The 21,189-nt window shown below is 41.9% G+C and overlaps 1 protein-coding gene across 2 annotated transcripts in view; it reads left to right on the forward strand.

The window, feature by feature from the left end:
- Positions 1-21,189, forward strand: part of SLIT3 (slit guidance ligand 3) — a 495,956-nt gene that overhangs the window by 18,122 nt on the left and 456,645 nt on the right. For both annotated transcript variants that reach the window (XM_071569998.1, XM_071569999.1), the window contains 2 exons: positions 3,082-3,153; positions 6,256-6,327. In XM_071569998.1, the coding sequence (XP_071426099.1) occupies positions 3,082-3,153; positions 6,256-6,327 (144 nt within the window). The remainder of the gene's footprint in view (positions 1-3,081; positions 3,154-6,255; positions 6,328-21,189) is intronic.

Raw genomic sequence — 21,189 nt, forward strand, 5'->3', positions numbered from 1 at the left:
CATGTTTTAGCCTAAAAAAAAAAAAATTACCCAATTAGAAAATGAATTTACAAGACAGATCTAAGACCAAGAGCTTTAGTAGAGCTGGTATAGGTGAGAGTTCTCATCTCTTCTTGAGTGAGTGATACTGATTTTCCTGCTGACAGAAGAAACCTGTATTCCTTAGTGGTGCTTTCTCAGATGATGAGACAATATTGTTTGACTGTGAAATGTCAGAGTAGTAGCTGGGCTTGTGTTTGTGTGGGATGAGATAGATGTATTGAGTAAGGTCCAAGATCTGCTTGGCCACACATACCACCCCAAATGCAGGAATTCTGCACTATAAGAATTCTATGCAGAGTTATTTTATCTGGACACAGACATGTGTAAAATCCACCTTTACAGTATTATTTTCCTCATATCTTTGACCCAGCTGGTTTCTTTTCCAAGAAATCTGTCTGATTCCAGCAGTCTTCTTGAACACTGATGTGTTTGAAAGCCAACAAAGGTTGCATGTTCAGGTTTAGCTCTTTGTAGTTCAAACCCACTGGTGAGCCCATAATCAGCTGCCAAACTTTATAAAGGAAACATAAAATATTATGTTGCCCACAAATACCAGCTGTAAACCACTAATGTCTGCACAGGTTCAGTAACTTCCCAGTCACAAAGTTTAATTGACTGGTGGGGTAACCTGTGGCAATGTGCTGCTTTGCTGCCACTGTTAGACCCACTGGGAGCAGGAGGAGGAAGTTTTACATCGTAGTTCATCACAGTTTTACTCTGGTTTTCTTCAAATGGCAGAGGAAGAACATGTTGGAAAGGGAAAATATTCTGAAGGTAAACACTTCTTTTAAAACAGTGGCAACAGTTATCAATTAAATCCAGAATGGCTTGAGGAAAGTGAACTTCATGAGGGATGGCCCTCCTAAAGTTAGAGCATCGTGCAAGGACGTTGACTGACAGAAATGGTTTTTGCCTTAGTTAAAAACCTTTGCAAGGGATTAATAGAATTGATATTATTTATGCAGTATGGGCAGTGCCAGTCTGCAGGAGCAGAGAAAAAGCAATCTCAAGATATGTGTTGACCATGGAATGTTAAAGTCTTTTTCAGAGTGGGGAGCTGTGGATTTCACCAGGGGAAGGATGAGGAGTGTCCTTGGGGCTGAAGGCAGAGAGGAATGCTGCAGTGTGGGGGATTGGTGTCTTGGGCTGGGCAGGAGGGCTGGGGTGGGGGAGGAATTGCTGTGTATGTGGCAGGAATGGAGATTCTGCACTTCTTCAAGCTGTGCTGAGGATCAAGCCTTCCCAAAGACCACAAAATTGGGGCCTCTGGCACTGTGTTGCCCCATGAGTGCCATGATCTAGTAAAGGGACTAGAGTTGGACCAAGGGTTGGACTTGATGATCTTGGAGCTCTTTTCCAACCCAATCGATTCTATGATTCCATTCTATGTACCTTGGCTGGTTCCTGCTGCCTTGGAGGATTCCAAGCAGCTCAGTGCCAGGCTTTGCTAGGGCTTCTCTGAGATAAAGGCAAGGAAAAACCTGGGCTGGGATGCCATGGAAAGCAGATGGGGAGCAAAGTGCAAGTCAAACACAAGCTGGTTTGCGTGTTGCTTACTCCAGATGTGACTCTTTCAATGCTCCCTGCAATCAGCTCCTGATGGAGCAGCAGTGAGTAGTTAATGATGCACCAGGGTGGAAGGACTGAGCTGGGAACAGAAGAGGAAATGAAGCTGGAAAATCTGAAAAATGTAGGCAGTGATTCAAAGGTATTCTTGGGGAAAAGCACCATTCAATCAAGAGGATAAAGGCAAATGAAAGAATGGCTGTGCAGGCAGTGCAAGTGCCCAGTAGGTGCTTTGTGGTTTGGGTTTTTCATTTTTAGTTTTAGTACAATGGATCTTTTTAAAATATAGTTGACATAAGCCAGGTAAGGACTTTTCCCTCCTCGTTTCCTTACCTTCATCCTTGCTTTCCATCTGTGCTAAAGAAAATGTCTTCCTGACAGGAGAATGCTTCTTGTCGCTTATAATTGTGTCCTGTGCTAAGATGCATAAACTAATTCTTAAAGTTTGTTACCTGATCTTAAATCCTTTTATGACTGAAGGACTTTATTAGCATTATTTTGATGCATATCAATAAATATTGGAAGTAGATTCCAATATGAAACACTAATGCTGGAGCAGGTCCAGAGAAGAGCAACGAGGCTGGAGAAGGGACTGGAGCACAAGTGCTGTGGGGAGAGGCTGAGGGAGCTGGGGGTGTTCAGCCTGGAGAAGAGGAGGCTCAGAGGTGACCTCAGCACTGTCTGGAACTGCCTGAAGGGAAGTTGTGGCCAGGTGGGGGTTGGTCTCTTCTCCCAGGCACTCAGCAATAGGACAAGGGGGCACGATGGGCTCAAGCTCTGCCAGGGGAAATTGAAGTTGGAGAGCAGAAAAAATTCTTTGCAGAGAGAGTGCTCAGGCATTGGAATGGGCTGCCCAGAGAGGGGGTGGATTCCCCATCCCTGGAGGTTTTTAAAGTGAGCTTGGCCGTGGCACTGAGTGCCATGATCTGGTAAAGGGACTGGAGTTGGACCAAGGGTTGGACCTGATGATCTTGGAGGTCTTTTCCAACCCAATCCATTCTGTGATTCTTTCTGTACTCCAGTGTGTCACAGACTTCAACCCTGTTAAGGTCTTGCTTATATGGTAGAAAGATATTTTAAGGTTGATGCAAAGGTTTGAAAAAGATATGCAAAACCAGCTATGCATTCTATACTAATATGGCCTCTGGTTTTAATGGCATGAAGACCAAGGATGAAGACTTAGCTGTTTGTCATGTCCCAGGGATGAAGACTTAGCTGTTTGTCACGTCCCTGTTGGTTAGCACAAGGTTAGGGACAACAGTCTGGAGAGGAGAAAAGAAGCAATGAAACATCTAAGGCCAAACAACTGACATGAGTATCTCTCTTGATATTCCTTCTTGGGATTTTAGTGGAAATGTTCATTTGTACAGTTGGAGCAGCTGGGAGATGCTCCAGTGCTGGAGACACTTTCTGTTCATGGAATGTTGGGTGTCATCTCTGGTGTCTGAATCCTGGTTTCTTTTCCCTCTGCAGTGATCTGGAAAAAAACAACATCACAAGAATCACGAAGACAGACTTCACGGGGCTGAAGAACCTTCGGGTCTTGTGAGTATAACACAGAACTTGTTCTTTTTTACAAGACTGTTTTAGGGTGCTATTATTGAGAATGACCTTCATTCTAGAGCTCAAATGGTAGCAATTTCTGCACATTATTCAGTTGTTGGTATTCTCTTCAGCCAGGCAACTGGAACAGTTTGTGATGTGAAACAGTAAGTTTTAGGTCTGTGCTGAAGTAAACGAAGTTTCAGAGCTATTTCATTGTTTCTTCCTGGCTTTTAATAAATCCTGTAGTAAAAATTTTGATCTGCTTTACAATCACTGATGCATAAATCAAAGCAAACAGGACTTTCAGATTTGGGTCTCTTTAAGGTGCAGTCCCATTAACAGCACTTCTGCAGGAGATTTCATTAAGTTTGTTAAGGGGAGCTGTAGAAGTTGTACACAAGGAAGGCTGTGAATTGTTGTAGCCTGGTGTGCAGTAATACAGATATTTTAAGTGGTGCTGTCTCATGAGCTCAGTATCAGTCAAGAGCTAAACTATAGTTCAAAATGGGGCTTGACCATCAGAAGGGGAAACTTCAGGTTATAGATTTTGTCATTCCTGGTTTCCTATTTCTCTTACATGAACCACTGATTTAGTGATGAAAAGTTTTCCTTTGATTATCCTCTAAAATAAGTCCTTAAAACTGCAACTGTTGAACCATTACAGTTATTTAGTGATAATCAAGTAATTATGTAAGTCCTGCTAAGAAAAAGGCAAGTCTTTTCTCCTGCTACCTTAACACTTTGGAACAAGCTGTTGTGTACTATGGAAACACTTCAAATCTGTTGGAAGACTTTTTGTTCCTGTGGTGTTTCTCTCATCTCTAGCAGTGGAGTTGTTTAGATTTCCTTGGCTCCCATCCCAGCTGTCAATACCATTGTGGAAGTCTATTAAAATACATGTACTATACTCTATTAATGCCAGTTGCTGTTTTGGTTTGCTTGGGTTTTTATACTGTCAGACATTGTCTAATGCTGCTGCAGTCATTTATGCCTTTAGCAATAAGCAAAATATATGACTGCCATTTTTATAGGATTTGTTTTTGTCTGTGCACATTGCAAGTTTGTGTAGCTCATTTCTTCAGCCTTTGAGCAGTGTGGTGTTTGTCACAGAATTCACTGGGAATAAAACATCCTTCAGATATTTTCCTTAATTTTTCTTCTGTTTCTCGTAATTCTAGCTATTCTTCATTACTAAACCCCTCTTTTCCCTCTTTTACTTCCCCTCTGGGTATGTTGGGCATAGTGGGAAGCACAGCCTGTCCCAGTGTTCCTAGACAGGTAGCCTAGTCCTGTTTGCAGACACCAGAATGAGGAGTAGAAACAAGTGACCTGGGAACTCATCGAACAGCACAGCAGGAAAAATCTTCCGGCCTCAAACAATATGGAAAACACTCCTTTGTGCACCTTTTTCTTTTTATTCCTCATAACTCCATCTTTTTCCCTTATGGAGGTTTTCCTCCCCCTCTTTTTACCAACATGCCTTTCTGGTTGATGTGTTTGTATTTAAATTTTACTTTTTGCCCCCTATGCGTGGTCTTGGCTGTGGAACACTCTTGCTGCTTTGCCCTCTTCACTGCTGTGCAGTTGCACAGCTCTGAGCATCCTTAGAGGACTGAGGCAGAGGAGAACAGGGTTTCTTGCCTGATTTTCACTGAGCCTTAGTGTGTAAAGCTCCTCCTTCCTGTGCTTTAGCTAAAGGGCATATGGAATGTTCAGGGCTGTTCAGTCCCTGTCGGACCCTGAGATCAGCTCAGTTGGTTAAAACTTGGTTGTAATAATGCCAAGGTCATGGGTTCAATCTCCTGTGTGGGCCATTGACTGAAGAGTTGGACTCGATGATCCTTGTTGGGTCCCTTCCAACTCAGAATAGTCTGGGATTCTGTAAGTGCTGTGACAGAACCAGAAATGGAGCAGTGCTGGAAGGCAGCACAGAGGGAAGGGAACTGTCAGCTCCAAAGGGACTGTTGGTAGAATCATAGAATGGATTGGGTTGGAAGAGACCTCTGAGATCATCAAGTCCAACCCTTGGTCCAACTCCAGTCCCTTTACCAGATCATGGCACTCAGTGCCACGGCCAAGCTCAGTTGAAAAACCTCCAGGGATGGGGAATCCATCCTCTCTCTGGGCAGCCCATTCCAATGCCTGAGCACTCTCTCTGCAAAGAATTTGTTTCTGATCTCCAACTTCAATTTCCCCTGGCAGAGCTTGAGCCCATCGTGCCCCCTTGTCCTATTGCTGAGTGCCTGGGAGAAGAGACCAACCCCCACCTGGCTGGAACTTCCCTTCAGGCAGTTCCAGACAGTGCTGAGGTCACCTCTGAGCCTCCTCTTCTCCAGGCTGAACACCCCCAGCTCCCTCAGCCTCTCCCCACAGCACTTGTGCTCCAGTCCCTTCTCCAGCCTCGTTGCTCTTCTCTGGCCCCGCTCCAGCCCCTCAATCTCTTTCCTGAACTGTGGGGCCCAGAAGTGGTGTCTTGCCCTTCCCCACAGAGCATTTGTTCTGTGTGAAGGAACAGTCCCCCCTGCACACTGTCAGTCAGCCTCCTTTGCTTATAACTTATCCCTCTCTTGGTCTCAGGGGTGGAGAAAAGCAGGATCAGACATGGCAAAGCTGAGACTTGTCCTGTTTTGCACCCTCTTGTGCAGTGGGGCTGTACAGAGCTGTGTCATGGCTTTATTTCTGGGGGGATTGAATCCCTTTGGATTATTTAAAGAGGGTTTCCTCCAGAGAAAGCCTGGGCAAGTCTAGCCAAAAGAAATACATTGACATTCAGTTCCTGCTCTGGGCTCCACAAGTCAGTTATCTCCATTATGTTACAGTGGAATGTCCTAAGGATGTACCAACCAAGTCTCTACACCAACACCTTTCTGAGCAAAATTGTTTATGGGTGTGAAAGTTTAGGAACAAAAATGTTCAGCAAACCTGGTGGTCAGGAGGCAATTCTGGAGCAGTTCTGAGAGGAACAGCCCTGCTCTGCCCAGGTTATAAAATAATCTCCTTTTACAACAGTTACTGTATTAGAAAAAGCATTTTCATAACATGAGGAGAAATGGGGAAGCTCTTATATTGTGTTAAAATTAACTGGTATTTCTGGACTTGCAGACACTTGGAAGAAAATCAGATCAGTGTGATAGAACGTGGAGCTTTCCAGGACCTGAAACAACTGGAGCGACTGTGAGTATCTCCATTTATTTACCTGTGGAAAAGCTGCAGTTCTTGTATCTCACTGTTCCAGGCCCTCCACAATATTTCATGATTATAAAATTAGCCTTCTTTAGGAAAAGCAGAATTAAGCCTAAATTAAAGGGTGCTCTTAAACACAGCTGAATTTATATTATGTGATGGCTAAAAACTGAAGTAAATGTAGAGTTGTTGGCCAAGAAAATAGAACTGGCAGTGAAACCAGAGTCTCAATAACATTATCAAAGGGAAATTATCTGGGCAACTCTTAAAACTGATATGTGGGTGCAAAGATTTTTTTAGAATAATTTCATATTGTTATGTATATTTGTATTTTTATCTACATTTATGTCTGTGCTAATGAAAGTTGGAATTCTCTCCCTTGAGAATTACAGTGTTTCTAAAGCTGCCTTTGTACTTATTTTTCTGCTGAGCTTCATTTCCTCTAAAGCAGCATCATGCCAGTGATGGCAGTGGGTTCAGGGTGTCATGCCAGACTTACAGGACAGACTGTAGGGTTCCTCTGCTTTTGATAGCATGAAATTTATTTAAAAAAGGTGAATTTAAGCTGTGTCCTAATCCAGAATCAGTTTATGGAAAACTACTGACCCTGCAAGAGTAGAAACTGAAATGTGAAAAAGGGCCAAAGTAATGCAGTGTCCAGGTGTGCTTTTGGCTGGATGTGCTCCTTGGATTATCATGAATATTAATTCATTAATTATCAGACTATTAATTCTGCCTCCTTAAGGTGGGAGCAGAACAAAATCTCTGAACTCCTGAAATGCTTTGGGGAATTATTCTTTGCTGGAGGCAGGTGAGGAGAACAATATCCCAAAGCTGGTTTGGAATGCAGGGGGTTTGTGTTGAGTGGGAACTGTGAGCTGCAAGCATTTCTTGGAGGATTTGTGGTTTTCTAAAGCAGCTTTCAGGAGTCAAGTGCCCACTGCGATTGTTCAAGAGAAGGTTGGAGCAGTGAGCAGATCCACTAGAGCTGTTTCTGGGATCTCAGGGTTAGATTTGCATTGCAGTTTGTTAACTAGTGCTGAACTTAGAAAATTGACTTTCTCAGGGTTTTTGTTGTGCATTAGGAAGCTCCACTTTTGGCAATAGGAAGATGAACTCTAAATTCTGATTATAAGCCATTTTTGCCTATATTCCATTAGAAAGTATATTTAGGAGCAGAGTTTTGCCACAGCTGATTTCTTTCAGTAAAAAAACCCAAACCAGACCACAAACAGAACAAAACCAAACCAAAAAATCCCAACCAAACCAGAGATTAATTTTCTGAAATTGAGCAGAGCCTGACACTAGTAGAAAACTGTTTATTGACATTATAGCTTATTTTAGACAGTCAGTATCCTGACAAAGCCCTACTGTTAAGCTTATTTTATATTTTTGTGTGTGTATGTATAAATAAATCATTTTCATCTCTATCTTTAGATAAAGATTCATTTAGTTAAGTTAGGAAATGAATTTTGAAAAAAAAATCAAGAGAAGGGCTGGCAGTTGTAGCCAGAAATGATCCTCAAGTGTCATCTTGGTGTGTTCTCTGTAGAGCCTCCTCTGGCAGCAAATGAAAACAGTGTATTTTGTGAAAGTAGAAGTTAGGAAATATGATACCTTTAATAGTGTCTCTTGAAGTCTCTGCTGTTTGAAAGTCTTGCATTTTTTTTTCCTTCCTGCCCGAACTCTTAACTTGGCCTGTTAAACATTCTGCCTCTCTGCTTCTCTTTTAGCATTGCCTGTCATTAAAATATTTCCTAAATTAATGTAGTATGAAAGGGAGGCCTGGAAACTTGCAACTTTGGGATATTTTAGCTTAAATCACTTTTAGGACAAAACTATAAATCTGTTTTCTTGCTGTGAGTCAGAAGGCTTTGGAGAATGAACTGTGGAAAGTTTGGCGAAACTTGTAAGGTTAAATTGCAACATTTTAGGTGATATTAAGGCTGTTTTATTAAGTATTGTCAAACATTGCAAAATGTTAATGAAGAAAGTATGCTGGATGCATTAAAAAGAATCCTGGCTTTTTTCCATTTAATTTCTTTCAAATAATGACTAAATATCACTTATATTGTTTCGATTTTTGGAATAACATTCTTTTTTTGATCTATCAAAGTGGATGCAAAAGTAATCCTTGACTTACTTTTAAACAAAGCAGCTGCATTGGGTCAGACTTTAAAGAACAGGAGTAATTTCTGTTCCTGGCAAAATACCACATATAAAGGTTTTTCCTTCAAAGTAACAGTGGAAATGTGTTGTTCCACTTCTCACCTCGTGGAAATCAGTGAAGGGCATAACCTCAGGTGGACAGTGGAGCTCATTATGTTTTCACTTGTCTGGATATTGAGGCAAATGCATTGTTATTATCTGAGCAAATTAGCAGGATTGGTTTTGACATGTCCTGTAGGATAAGATGTCTTTAGAGCTGCCACCCACTGCAGCCAAATGCACCATGGTGATGGTCCTGCAGTTATTTGGATTTTATTCTGATTTTTGGTGTTTGTTTTGTTTTGTGTTGTGCTTTTTGGGGGGTTTCTGTTTGTTTGGTTTGTTTGGTTTTTTCTTTCTTTTTTTTTTTTTTTGTGGGAGATTAATGCTCACAATGCCAGTGAAGAAGGATATTGTCAAAATTGTCTGTTGGCTTAAAGTTGGGCAACAGCAGTTCAAGGAAGCACCTCATGCAAGGTTTGTTAAAGTAACAGCACAAAGCTTGTGGAATGTAGAAGCCACTTCTTACTTTGGCATATTTGTACTCAGCTTTCTGAATCTGCAGGAATTTGAAATGTTACCTCTCAGCTGAACTCAGTGTTTCCAGTAAGTTGTTCTGTTGAATGGTAGGATGCAGAATCCTTGAGAGTGACCAGTGGAAAGGCCAAAATGTTTCTTAGTGCTTTTATTGCTACAAATTTGTGCAGTTTTATTGCAGAACATAAAGATGGTTGGTGAATTAGGTGGCCATAAAGAGTCAGGCAGCTGAGACAACATAGAATCATAGAACCACAGAATCCATTGGGTTGGAAAAGACCTCCAAGATCATCAAGTCCAACCCTTGGTCCAATTCCAGTCCCTTTACCAGATCATGGCACTCAGTGCCACGGCCAAGCTCAGTTTAAAAATCTCTAGGGATGGTGAATCCACCCCCTCTCTGGGCAGCCCATTCCAATGCCTGAGCACTCTCTCTGAATATATATAATTTTTGCACACAGCTTAACTTGGTGCTGCTTTTTGCTGAGCCTCAGAGCAACCTGGGCAGGGGAATCCAGGAAGGCTTCTGGGTCAGTGTGTCTGATTTGAGGTGCTGGAATGGCTTCAGTGATCTCCTCCCAGATGGGTTCTCTGGCCATCACCTTTCATGTGCCAAGAGGATCAAGAAGCAACAGGCACATTGGTGGGCCCAAAAGATGAACTGACATTTCTTCCAGAGCCAGATGTGTGTCACACGTTCCTGTGAAAAATGAGGCAGGATATATGAGACACCAAAGAAGCTCTGAAGTGCTTCTTTCCAGAAAGTCCTCCTGATTGATGGAGGGTGGTTGGCTGTGCAGGGCAAATCTGTGCATCTGTTCAGGAGGAGTTTAAGGAGCTTTGGGAATACTCTGCAAGCTTTGATGGCCTGCCCTCCTTACCAGGGTAACAATTTTACCACAGTTGTGAGGTGTAAAAAAACCTTTGAGAAACTGGAGGGGTATTTTTCTATTTATCTTCTGTGATTTTTTTTTCCTGGTAGTTTGCTCTGAAAGGTCTGACTTCCATCTCCTTTACTGTGGTTGGATGCAGCATTCACATACCCTCACAAACAGGATGCTGTACTGGCACAATTTAAAGCCCAAATCTATTTTGGATTTTAGCATTTTATTTTGGTGCTTTGCTACTAAAACCGTGTACGATTTGAAGATAAAATGACGCTGGAGTTTCATATGGCAGGAGGATCAAGAAGCAACAGGCATTCTGGTGGGCCCAAAAGATGAACTGACACTTCTTGCAGAGCCAGATGTGCGTCACACATTGATGTGAAAAATGAGGCAGGATATAAGACACCAACAGATCCTGAGTTTTCCACAGCCAACTGCCAGGAATTGTCACGTAGCTGTATAATCTTCAAAAGGCTGGACTTTGGCTGATGGCTGGTTCTTTCTACTTAAATTAGTGTCTTTAACTAACATAAAGGATCTCAACATCTGAAAGCACTAAAACTGTGTTTTTGTTGTTTAGGGGAGGGGGGGAATTGTATATGCATGGCCAAATCTTCTCAAAGTTGGGAAAAATAATTAGCTATAAGGAAAAAAGCAAAAAGCTAGAATCCAGATTTTAACCCCAGCATATACATGTATGGTTTGGGTTTTGGCCCTGTGAAGACAGGTTAAAATGGGAATTATAGTTGACTTTTAACTGCAGAGGTTCTACTATGTGTTGACTCTTGGTAAGCAGCTTCCTAAATGCTTGATTAAGGTATTAAAGTACATTTATTTGGCACAGTGTACTGTCAAATTGCTATTAGTGGCCAAAGACTCTGAGGAGAAGAATAAATTGTTAGATGATGCTCCACAATGTGGATTTCATAAATTGAGATTGAGCAGGCTTTGAATAAATCATTTAACACAAAAAGCATCTTCCCCAATGACCCTGCTGAGTGGAGAGGTTGGTGGGTGCTTCAGAGCAGTTGGCAAAATAATAAAATATTGGACAGTTCTCTGCTGTTCTAAACAAAACCAAACCTTTGGCAGCCTGGCCAAATCCAAAGGGTTTGTACAGGGTTTGCAGTTGGAATGATTTTCTGGGGCTCTGTGTACATTGCACACTTCAGAAGCCACATGGATCTGGAAAGAGGTCAGACAGTTTGGATGTAACCTTTCAGAAAACAGCTTTATTGTTTTCTGCCTCCATTTCCCTGAGACATTATGGGTATCACATCTAATTGGAAATCCAGGGTCATAAAGTGCTTATCTGGAAAGGCAGGAGAACAAAGGAACCCTGAAATGGATTTAGAGCTGTGATCTGATACTTAATCAATTTTATTACTTTGATACTTCCCTCTTCCTTCTCAAACTGCCACACATTGGTTGGTGTAGGACCAGGTTTGCTCCCAAGCTGTCCAGGAGCTGGTGATGCTTTAAGAGAAGGGATAAGGCTTTGCCTGCATCCTCCTGCCAGGACAGCTCTTCACACTCAGCCTTTCCCCTCTGGGGAGGGTGTGAATGGTAAATCGGGGCTGCTGAAGGCATCTTGAAGCTCTGGTGTTTCTGCAGTAGGAGGCATCTTGAAGCTCTGGTGTCTCTGCAGTAGGAGGCATCTTGAAGCTCTGGTGTCTCTGCAGTAGGAGGCATCTTGAAGCTCTGGTGTCTCTGCAGTAGGAGGGATGGATTTCTTTGTGTTTATATCAGACAGTAGCACCACCCTGACTCCTGAGGAACTGAGTGTAGAGTGTGCCAGAACTTGAGTTAGGCTTTCCTGCTGGCCAGAATTACTGCTGCAAGAGCCCACCTTCATCAGGACAAAGCAATCCTGACTGAGCCCAGGTCACAGTCTATGGCAGTGATGTCAGCTTTGGGTAAATGGGGAAAATCAGTTTCCAAGAGTTGTAAACTCAACCACTCACTGTGGGAGCTGGCAAAGAATATACAAACCTGGCATTCAGTTTGTGGCACTCTGGGGTGCGTTCTTAGAATGCCAGACTGGTTCTAGTTCTTAGTTCTTGTGCTGCATCTGTGAGGTAGCAAGACAAAGTTCCTTGCTGCACTGGCTGCCTGCAGGTTCAAGTGATATTTATTGATGTTAGTTAATAATTAATATTGTTAATAACTTTCATCCTGTGTCTTCTGAGAAATTATTCCAGTCAAAAAAAAAAAAGAAAAAGAAAAAAGAAGGAAAAAGGATTTCTGTAACTAATGTCTTACAAAGTCTCTCTTACCTTCCATTTTCAAGAAAACCTACCATTGTCTTTCAAATGAGTGTCTGTGGGACTGTTCACATTGTGAGAAGTCCAACATGATGAGCCAAAATGGTTTGAGTGGGAGTATCTGGCAGGGAGTTATTGCTTTTACTCCCGGGTTCTGATGGGGCAATCCTGGAGAATGGAGCTGTCTGTGCTGCAGAGTCTTCCTGGTATTATCTGAGTCACTTCCATTCCTTCCTACTCTCCAGCCTGGGCTTTGACCAAGGCTTCCCTTTCAGTGTCTTTGAGAAATACATGGCAAACCCCTGGATTTATTTACAGGGGCTATTTGGATTAACCTACATGGGTCCAGTCTTAGTGCTTTGCTCAGGAATTGTTGGTTTGGAGTGAGAGCCTTCAGTTTGCAGTGGCTATACTGTAGTTTTTACTGCTTAGTGTTACTACCAGTGCTTCATCTGCACAGTTTTCTGACTCTGATGGCAATGGAGTAGCACCTTCATGTAGCAGCTTTCTAAGGTCACAAGTTTCCTCATCAAATTCTTGCACAGAGTTCCAGTTTGATTCTGCCTCTGGCTTGGAACCTGAATTCTAGAGGAAGGCTCAGTCTCCTCGCTGTTGTACTCTGGAGGGTTGTTCACTTACTCTTTCCACAGAGTACAGAGATCATCCATCCCTGGAGGTTTTTAAGGTGAGACTGGATGTGGCACTGAGTGCCATGACCTTGATGCTATGAATGACACCCTCCAAAAACAGGACTTTGAGCCACTTTAGTGTAGGGTAAGATAAAAAGTAAAGGTCCTTTAATATCACAGGCCTACAGCCCACAGGAATACAGGATGACATGCATGTACCCCAGTTCTTGTTTCCATGGCTTTTATAATAAGATCCCTCCAATCATTGCTTTACACATTTCTCAGTCCAGCCCCAGTCCCACCCCTGTTCCAACCCCTGGAATTGGGTCTGGGGTCGTCAAGACCCTCTGTCTTCATCAGCTCCTCTTCCTCGGGCACACAAAGGTCTCTTGCAGCTCTTCCAGTTCTGACTTCTGGGTCACTCTGACCTATGTCTATGTTTCATTCTGTGGGCCTTCTGATGTCTTTCAGCTCTTTACCTTGAAAAAGAGACTAAGCAACTAAGAGAATTTGAGCTACTGATAAATGCTAAGGGTTAGGATGTATAAACAATGAACTTGGGCTGCCAGAATATTAGCACATTACATCTACATTTGCTACAGTTACTGTGCTCCTAAAATCTACAAAATGTGAAAGTCAGAACAAAAACCCCTTTGACATCATCTGGTGATCAAAGTGGGGTGGGATTAAGGGTTGGACTTGATGATCTCAGAGGTCTCTTCCAACCCAACTGATTTTATGATCATTCTCATCCAGGGGATCTCCACTGAGGGTTATTAACTATACTAAGCCTTCATCCAGATAAGAACAGGAGGCAAGGGTGGGAAGCTGGCAAAGCTGTAGGGGAGTATCCTGCACCCTTGCCCTCTATACATCTGCATATTGGCATGGTGGGGACAGGACATGGAGCTGGCTGGACTTTAGAGCAGTTCCAGCACTGGGTGTTTTCTGGTTTTCATCCTTTGCAAGAACTAGAACTGCTGATCACCTTTTCCAAGTCCTCCTCTGCCTCAGCTGAACTGGCTGAGCACCCTGCAGGTGTTAATTAGGGATGTGATGTCCTTTCCATGGACAGGGCTCACTCAGGTGCTTTGGCAAGTTGTGCTGGTTTTTCATGCCTGGAGCAGAGCTGTTTAATGGACTTCAGCTGCCCTTCACCCCATGGAGAAGATCACTCTGGATAGATATCTGAATTTAAAGAGCTGTCATGTCACCACTAAGGAATCCCTATTTCCTGTAAGGTTTGCCTAACAAAAACCCAGGCAAAACCAGTAGTTTCTTTGAGGAATGGGAATGATAATGAGAAGATAAAGTAATAGAAACTAATTTAATTCATTATATATATGGTGGAGACTGCTGTACAAGATGGAGATGTTGGATTGCTGAGCTGGGGGGTCAATAGCTCAATTTACATTGAGAATGGCATGGGAGGAAAACAGAGGAAAGGATGGAATAGCTGTTGGTGTATCTATATAGGGACTGTGTGTCTCCCTACAAATAAAAGAATAAAATTCTGACAGGCTGAGTGTGAATACTGCACTTTAGCTAATCATTGGGGAGGAATATAAATGCTATATTATATCAAGTCTCATCTTGGCTCAAGCTGACAGCTCACCTTTGTTAATTCTTGGAAGGAAAGAAGGAGGCTCATTAATTTTATATCACTTTTGATTCAACATTGTGCTGCTCTTGGCTCAAACAGCCCAAATAAATGTTCCCAAGATATGGCTCACATACTTCACTTATCTGTCAATACCATGCACTGGCTGCTCTGGAAGATTTCACTGAGATGTATTTTTCTGACATTACTTAAAAGCCAGTAATTTAGAGAAATGTTAGTCATTTGTGTAAATGATACACCAGATATGGTCAGGAATGATTATTTTTCTTTTTTAGTTGAAAGAGCTCTCTCTTTGCTGTTCCCACAATTCAGATATACAGTCAATAAAAAATGTTAGAGGAGGAAAATTTACAACTATTAGTCCAAAAAGTCATTCTTTTTGGAAAGGAATGTTCAAAGATCTCTAGGACATATATTTCCATGTAGAGTCAAGCATCTCACAGCAGTTAAGGATTGAAGAAAATACTCAAATATGGCCTAGTTCATGCAGATACCCAGTTCAGAGTCAGTCATGTACCCTTATCATGTATATTAATTTTTCAGAAAAATATTACTCAGTTTTGGCTGTAGTACAATGGGAGTGGCCAGGAATGAGAAACTTGATATTCTCTAATATAAATACACAACATAGTAAAGCTGCAATGTATATACACCCTTGTGTAAGGTCCATGTCTCAGCATCTCAAGATTAATTAGTGTTTACCTTCTCCTGTGAATAGGGGCTTGCAGGTAGAACTTGTTTATTTTTGGGGAGCCACAGTGGTTCAAGTGTAAGTACAGATCCCTCATGGAGTGACTCTGGTGAAAAAACCCACCATGAATCAGCTCCCAGAAATGAAACCTGGTCATTCTGAGAGGTGCCCAGCCTCTGTTTTGCCCCCACAGAGTCAGTCTCCTGCTTAGTGTCTTCATAAAGCTGCCTGTGGTTCTATTCCAGTAGTTCAAACCACATTGTGAAAAGGTCAGTTGTGTTTTCAGGGATGTTTCTAAAAATTGACTTACAGAGGCGTAAGAAAATGGTTTAATAGGAAAAAAATGGTTTTGGGGGTCTTTTGGAGGTGGACTTTGTTGTTCTGTGGGCACTGGGTAGTTGGAAAACAGCAAAGCTCAGCCATGTCATGTGCTCTGATTGTGGTGTTGCCTCAAATCAGAGGTTTGGATCTTTTCCCCTCATATTAAAGCACATAACTCAAGTTTTTACTGAAGTTAATCAAGCTTGATTTCAGGTATTTAAGGATGTCTTTGTACACAGCTGAGCTGCTGTTTGATGTGAGTACAGGTTATAGCTGGGAAATGGTTTCTATTTCTTAGGATTTTTTTGAGAAAAAGTAAAATTTGCTTTGCCTTTTCCATTATATTATTAAAAATATGGCAAACTGTCAGTTTGCCAAAAAATTGTGCAGTTGCTGCATTTGGAGTTTCAGGACTGAAAAAGCAGGAGCAGAGGAATCCAGGGCAGAAATCCACAGTCAGACAGGACAAACTTGCTGCGTGTGTATGAGCCGTAGGTTTGGTAACGTGGGTTCCTGGGCATCAGAAAGACACTTTCATTGGGACTGTACTTGATGTGAGTGGCACAAATGCACTTAAAGGATAGAAATTTCATCCTTCTAGTATGGAAAAGTAGGTCTTGTCCAAGCAAGCTGGAGTCAAAATGAAAAGAACAGGTTGAAAGGAGCAAGTGTTGATGAGCTGCTGCTTTGTGAGTTCCTGCACTACCTGCTGCTTTGGGGTTCTTTTGGACCATCTTTATTTAGCAAGAATTTTGTTAAGACTGTAGTGGTGACAAATTAGCTCAAAGATTAATCTCTCCTGCTCTTTCTTTTCCATGAGTAACGTGAACAAGGACTGTATTTCTTTGTGTTTATTTTCATGGGGCTACTGTTGAAATAAATTTTCAAGTGGTACAGTAGCTGTCACCTTCTTACCCTTTGGGGACTATTCAGTGAATAAACTAATGAGAAACCACTTATTTTTTGAAGATGTGTTGAGGTGATATTTTCTAATTTGGGAAAATGATAGTTCCCAAGAACTTCATGTACTGTGGACTCCTAGAGGGCATTAATATCCTTGGATTTCATAGTTTGCCCTGTCTGTCTGTAGCACATAATTATGTAGTTAGATATTACTCAGCCATTGCTGAACAGCCAAGCTCCTGGTTATTGCTGCTTTGAGAGGGAACTTTTTATTTCTTTTGTAAACATTAAAAAATATATATATAATTAAAAACTGGGCCCCTCTTTTGTAAGGGAAGCCATTAGCAGCTCTGTCAACAGGACTGCACAGGAGGAGTCCAAGCACAGGAAAAGGGCAGCAGAGGCAAAGGGCAGCTCCAAGAAAGCAGGATCCACGCTCCACTGAGAGGGGTTTGCTTTGCATTAGTGCCCTGAGCAGGGCCACCAAACAAAGAGGTTTATTTTAACAACAGGAAAACAAACCGACCTGATTTCATCCAAAACATTTTCATAGGAGGTCACTGACCCACAAGAACTCATGGAAAAACAAGTTTGGGTCTCGTTTCTGTTGACAAGAGGTTCTGTAACCACAGGATTCTGGGGCTTCTGAAAGCAGTGGTTACACAGCAAGTGGAATAAAGACACTTCCACTACAGCAGAGCCATAACTCAGTTGGAGTAGCAGATCAGCATTGGACGTTACATCAGAGTTTTTAAACATTCTTCTTTTCTGTGGTTTGTTTGTTTGATTTTAGTAGGGTTTTTTTATAGTTGATGAAGATTTATGAGGGTATTTGCTTAAGCAAAACACTTAAGGCTTTAGCAGTCATTTCTTTCAGATCTGTAGGAAATACTCGAGTGTCTGTGTTACTGTTGGGTAAGAACTTCTGCATCACTGGTCTGGAATTATTTGGATGAACTTTATTTAGCTGAAGTAATTTTATCAAAAGGGGTTTGCTTCTTTGAGCTTCCTCATATTAGAAGGATTATGCTGCTTGCCATCTCAGAAACACCCTGAGTGTTGGCTGAATTTCATGCTGCTGAGCACAGCAGTCCTTAAAGAATCCTGTTCCTGAGCAAAAGGATGTTGAATTCGAAGCACTTAACCTCCTTTTGTTCTTGGAGAACATATGAATGTGTTGATCTTGAAGCCTTTTTGTCCTTGATGAGATCAGTACAGTCTTGATTTTGCATTTCCTCTGCCACAGCTCCATTTTAACTGTGTCCCTGGAGCTGCAGCCCCCCTGAAGCTGCAGTTTGCCTTCCAAGTAGCACAGAACAAACTCCTCTTGGCTTAGAGTGAACTTTCTGGGAGTATCATGTTCTCAGCTGCTTGGAGGTAATTTCTTCTCTAGACCTTTCTCTTGGTGTCAAGGTGTTGTTACTAAGAGTATCCTAAGAAGAAGAGAGGATTATTGAGGTTCATGCAGGTGTTATGGATGTGCCATGTGCATTTTAATCCTTGTATTTGAGAACTCTCAGTGGGACAGGTGTGATGCATTAAGATATTAAGAGTACAAGAGAGGAATGGGAACTGCTGGGTGTTGAGGCACTTCAGGAAAATTGACCCCTCCCTTTGATAACCTGCTGGGAAAGTGGATCAGAGGTAGTCAAAGAAATTGGGTATGCTCCATTTTTAGACAGGATGTATTTTTGGGGCTGGTTACTCCTGTGGCCTCCTTGGGAGATGTCCTTTGAGCTGTGACAGGGAATTCCCACAGGCTGATGATGGAGCAGCCAAGAGCTGATTTCCATTCTCAAACTGCAGCCAAGTGCACAGTGTTCCACCTGATTATTTCCTTAGATCCATTCTACTGGCTGTGGAAGATGGACCTGTTTCTAAGCATCCAGATTGAGTTCAGGCAGGAGATGATCCTGCTAGTCCTCCTTGTTTAATAGCTGTGCTTGGCCCAGAGCCCCAGGAGGAAGGAACACCCCAGTGCCATGGAGCATTCCTGACTATATATGGGGAGTGTGGTGAGCTGGGCTGGCACTGAGTTATTAAAGCACATCAAACAGCAATGGTGTTCTATGTTTTCTGGCAAAAATTGCAGTAAAAGTTCTACTTGTGACTTCTCTTGTAATTATTCACAGCAATTTCTGACTTCTGGAAATAGTTAATTGGATTAATACAAACCTAAGACTTGTCAGTGTGGCTCAGAGATGTGAACACCCAAATTTATGTCTTGCTTCTTTATAGGCTTTCAGCCCTGACCTGGAGAGATTGCTCTCTGGTGTAAGGAAATGGTTTAACCCTGTCCACTTTACTACCTTTACAAAACTTTATGAAGTATTAACAATGATGGACACTTAGGGATACTCCAACAGATTATACTCCTTGGATCAAGTCCTACTCTTTTCACATAGTCTGTGGAGTAGTAATGAGAAAGTAACCACTCATTCTGTACTTGGGCTTTGAAGATGAAACATTTGGAAGATTTTGTGTGTATTCCTTAGTTTTTCTTTTCAGATTTGAAATAATAGAGCTCACTAAAAGCTTTGCAGAAACAGAAGCAGGCAGCTTCAGCAGAGAGCATTTCTCATGTTTGAGGGATCAAGATTTTCTGGGTTCCTTTGAATGACAGTAAGGAGAAAATATTAAATCTTGGATGTTAAAGTCTGCTAAAGGCAGATATATCATCCTGGATGAATGTAACTGAGTGGTTTTATGAGGATGCTGCTGAGTTAAGAGTTTGGGCACAGAGTTCTTGTCTCTTCTGGATTTACAGGATTTTCTTGCTGTTGACCTTGTCATTAACAAACAGTCTGACACTTGAGTCTCTGTTCTCACCTTCCCTTGAGGTGGCATTTCTGTCCATTTCTGTATCATGTAGGACGTTGCTCACAGTTTTCAATGACCTTGTGAATCTTATTAGACCTTTTTGTTTTTTCCCATTGGCTTTGGGAAAACGTTGAAATTTCAACCTGTTTCTAATACTTTTTTGCCCATGTTTGCTCCTATCCGGAGAACATCTCTGTAGAAGGTTTATTAGTGGTTCTCTCCTCCATCTTAGTGTCATATTTTTTCATATGAAGAGATCCTTAGGAAGAAAAAGGATTTCCTGTTGAAACCTCTCAAGTGTTCCAAGGCTACCAGTGTGTGCCACTTTGCACAGACATGCAGTCTGCCCCAGAGAGAGGGGAGATAATCTTCCTCAGTCTGATGAGAAGTTACTAATAAAGGTTATTACTTCTGACAGCTTTGGAAATGTGAAGCAGGACCACCCAGTCTGCTGAGTTTGTAATAAGGGATCTCAAAGCTGTAGCTATTGTAAACAGTTTTCCTTCAAAATATGGTCCCTTAGCAACTTACAGTTGTATCTCTCTCAGTTTTTGGAAAGGCTTCTGTAATAACATGTCACATGGATAAAGAAGTTCATTTATCCCATCCCATAATCCTGGAATATGGTTGGACTGGGCTTCCTCATAGCAACCTTATTGAAATTCCATTAGATTTCAGCTGGCTTTAGTTCCTAGGGTAGTAATATAAAGAGGTGATGACAGAAAGCAATGGGCAAGGTTGACTTTTTAATGGGAGCTGCATCTTGACTGTTTTTCCTTACAAAGAGGAAGTGATACAAAGAAAAGAAGTTACATTAATGAACACAACATATTTCTTGATGTTAATAGGATTTTCTGGGGAAGCCATTGAAGGCAATTGGCTGTGCTCCTGCATTACAGTTAAAAGAGAAAGCTTAGTTACTCCTTGGAGTTCAGTAACTCCTGTCTTCCTCTTGCAGTCTCCTGTTATGCATTAAGTCATTTTTACTGCTCCTTGGGCCCGCCCAGGCTTGTGATGTAACTGCTTCTCCCTCAAAGTATAAGTGGGAGAAACTCAACTGCATCATGTTCCCCGAGGCTGTTCCGGGAAGGACAATGCCATGGAGCTCCAAACAACAAAGGAGAAAAAGCGAGCTTGCTTATTGCCCCAAACGAGACCCAGATGTCTGGAGTGTGAAACAAAATAAATGACCAAACTGGGGAGTGAACTCAAAGTAACTTGGGTAATTTCTGGGTATTAAAGGCTGAAGTAGCAGGACTGCCCCCTTAAAAAGCTCCCCATTTAAGAACGTTCAAAGCACCGTGTTTTTCATTTTCTGTTGGAGAACGAGTCGTGTCATAGGTAGCAATGTGAGTACAGATGTTAAATCAAACTTTCAAGTTGTTGAACTTGCATGGAAAGGAACTGAGTGCTACTTATTTCATGACAAACATGAATGGCTTTGATCTGGTAGTAAAGCTGTCGATGCTCAGTAGAAATCAGGCACCGGATTTGGAGGCTGATGGGTATCACAAACATTCAGGGGGTTAAAAGCAGATAATTGCTGTACTCAGAGACAATAAAGCTGACAGTTTATGTCAGAGTCTGTGTATCAACTCAAATTTCTAGGTGGAATGTGTTCAGTAATGTGCAAGTGTAGTATTAGTTGATCTAATACTGGAAGACACTTAACTGAAAAGAAAAGGTGTGTATGAGGGTTTTTGCTGTAAGATTGTCTACCCAGAAGCCCAGGACTTTGCTTTTTCCTCATAGCCGTGGGAATTTGGTGATTTCTGCTCATGCCTTGGACATCTGCAGTTTGCCTGGAATAACTGATGTTATGGCATTCAAAATTTTCCAACCAAGTCCGTGGCATAATGAGAAATTCGGTTGCATTGGAAAATTGCACAGTTTGCCAAGTTTGAACAAATAATACTTGCTTTGCTTTTACGTTGGGCTTTTATATTGATTATGTAGTCCCTGGGAAGGAGGT

Source organism: Pithys albifrons, chromosome 15 (assembly GCF_047495875.1).
Source record: "Pithys albifrons albifrons isolate INPA30051 chromosome 15, PitAlb_v1, whole genome shotgun sequence".
NCBI lineage: Eukaryota > Metazoa > Chordata > Aves > Passeriformes > Thamnophilidae > Pithys > Pithys albifrons.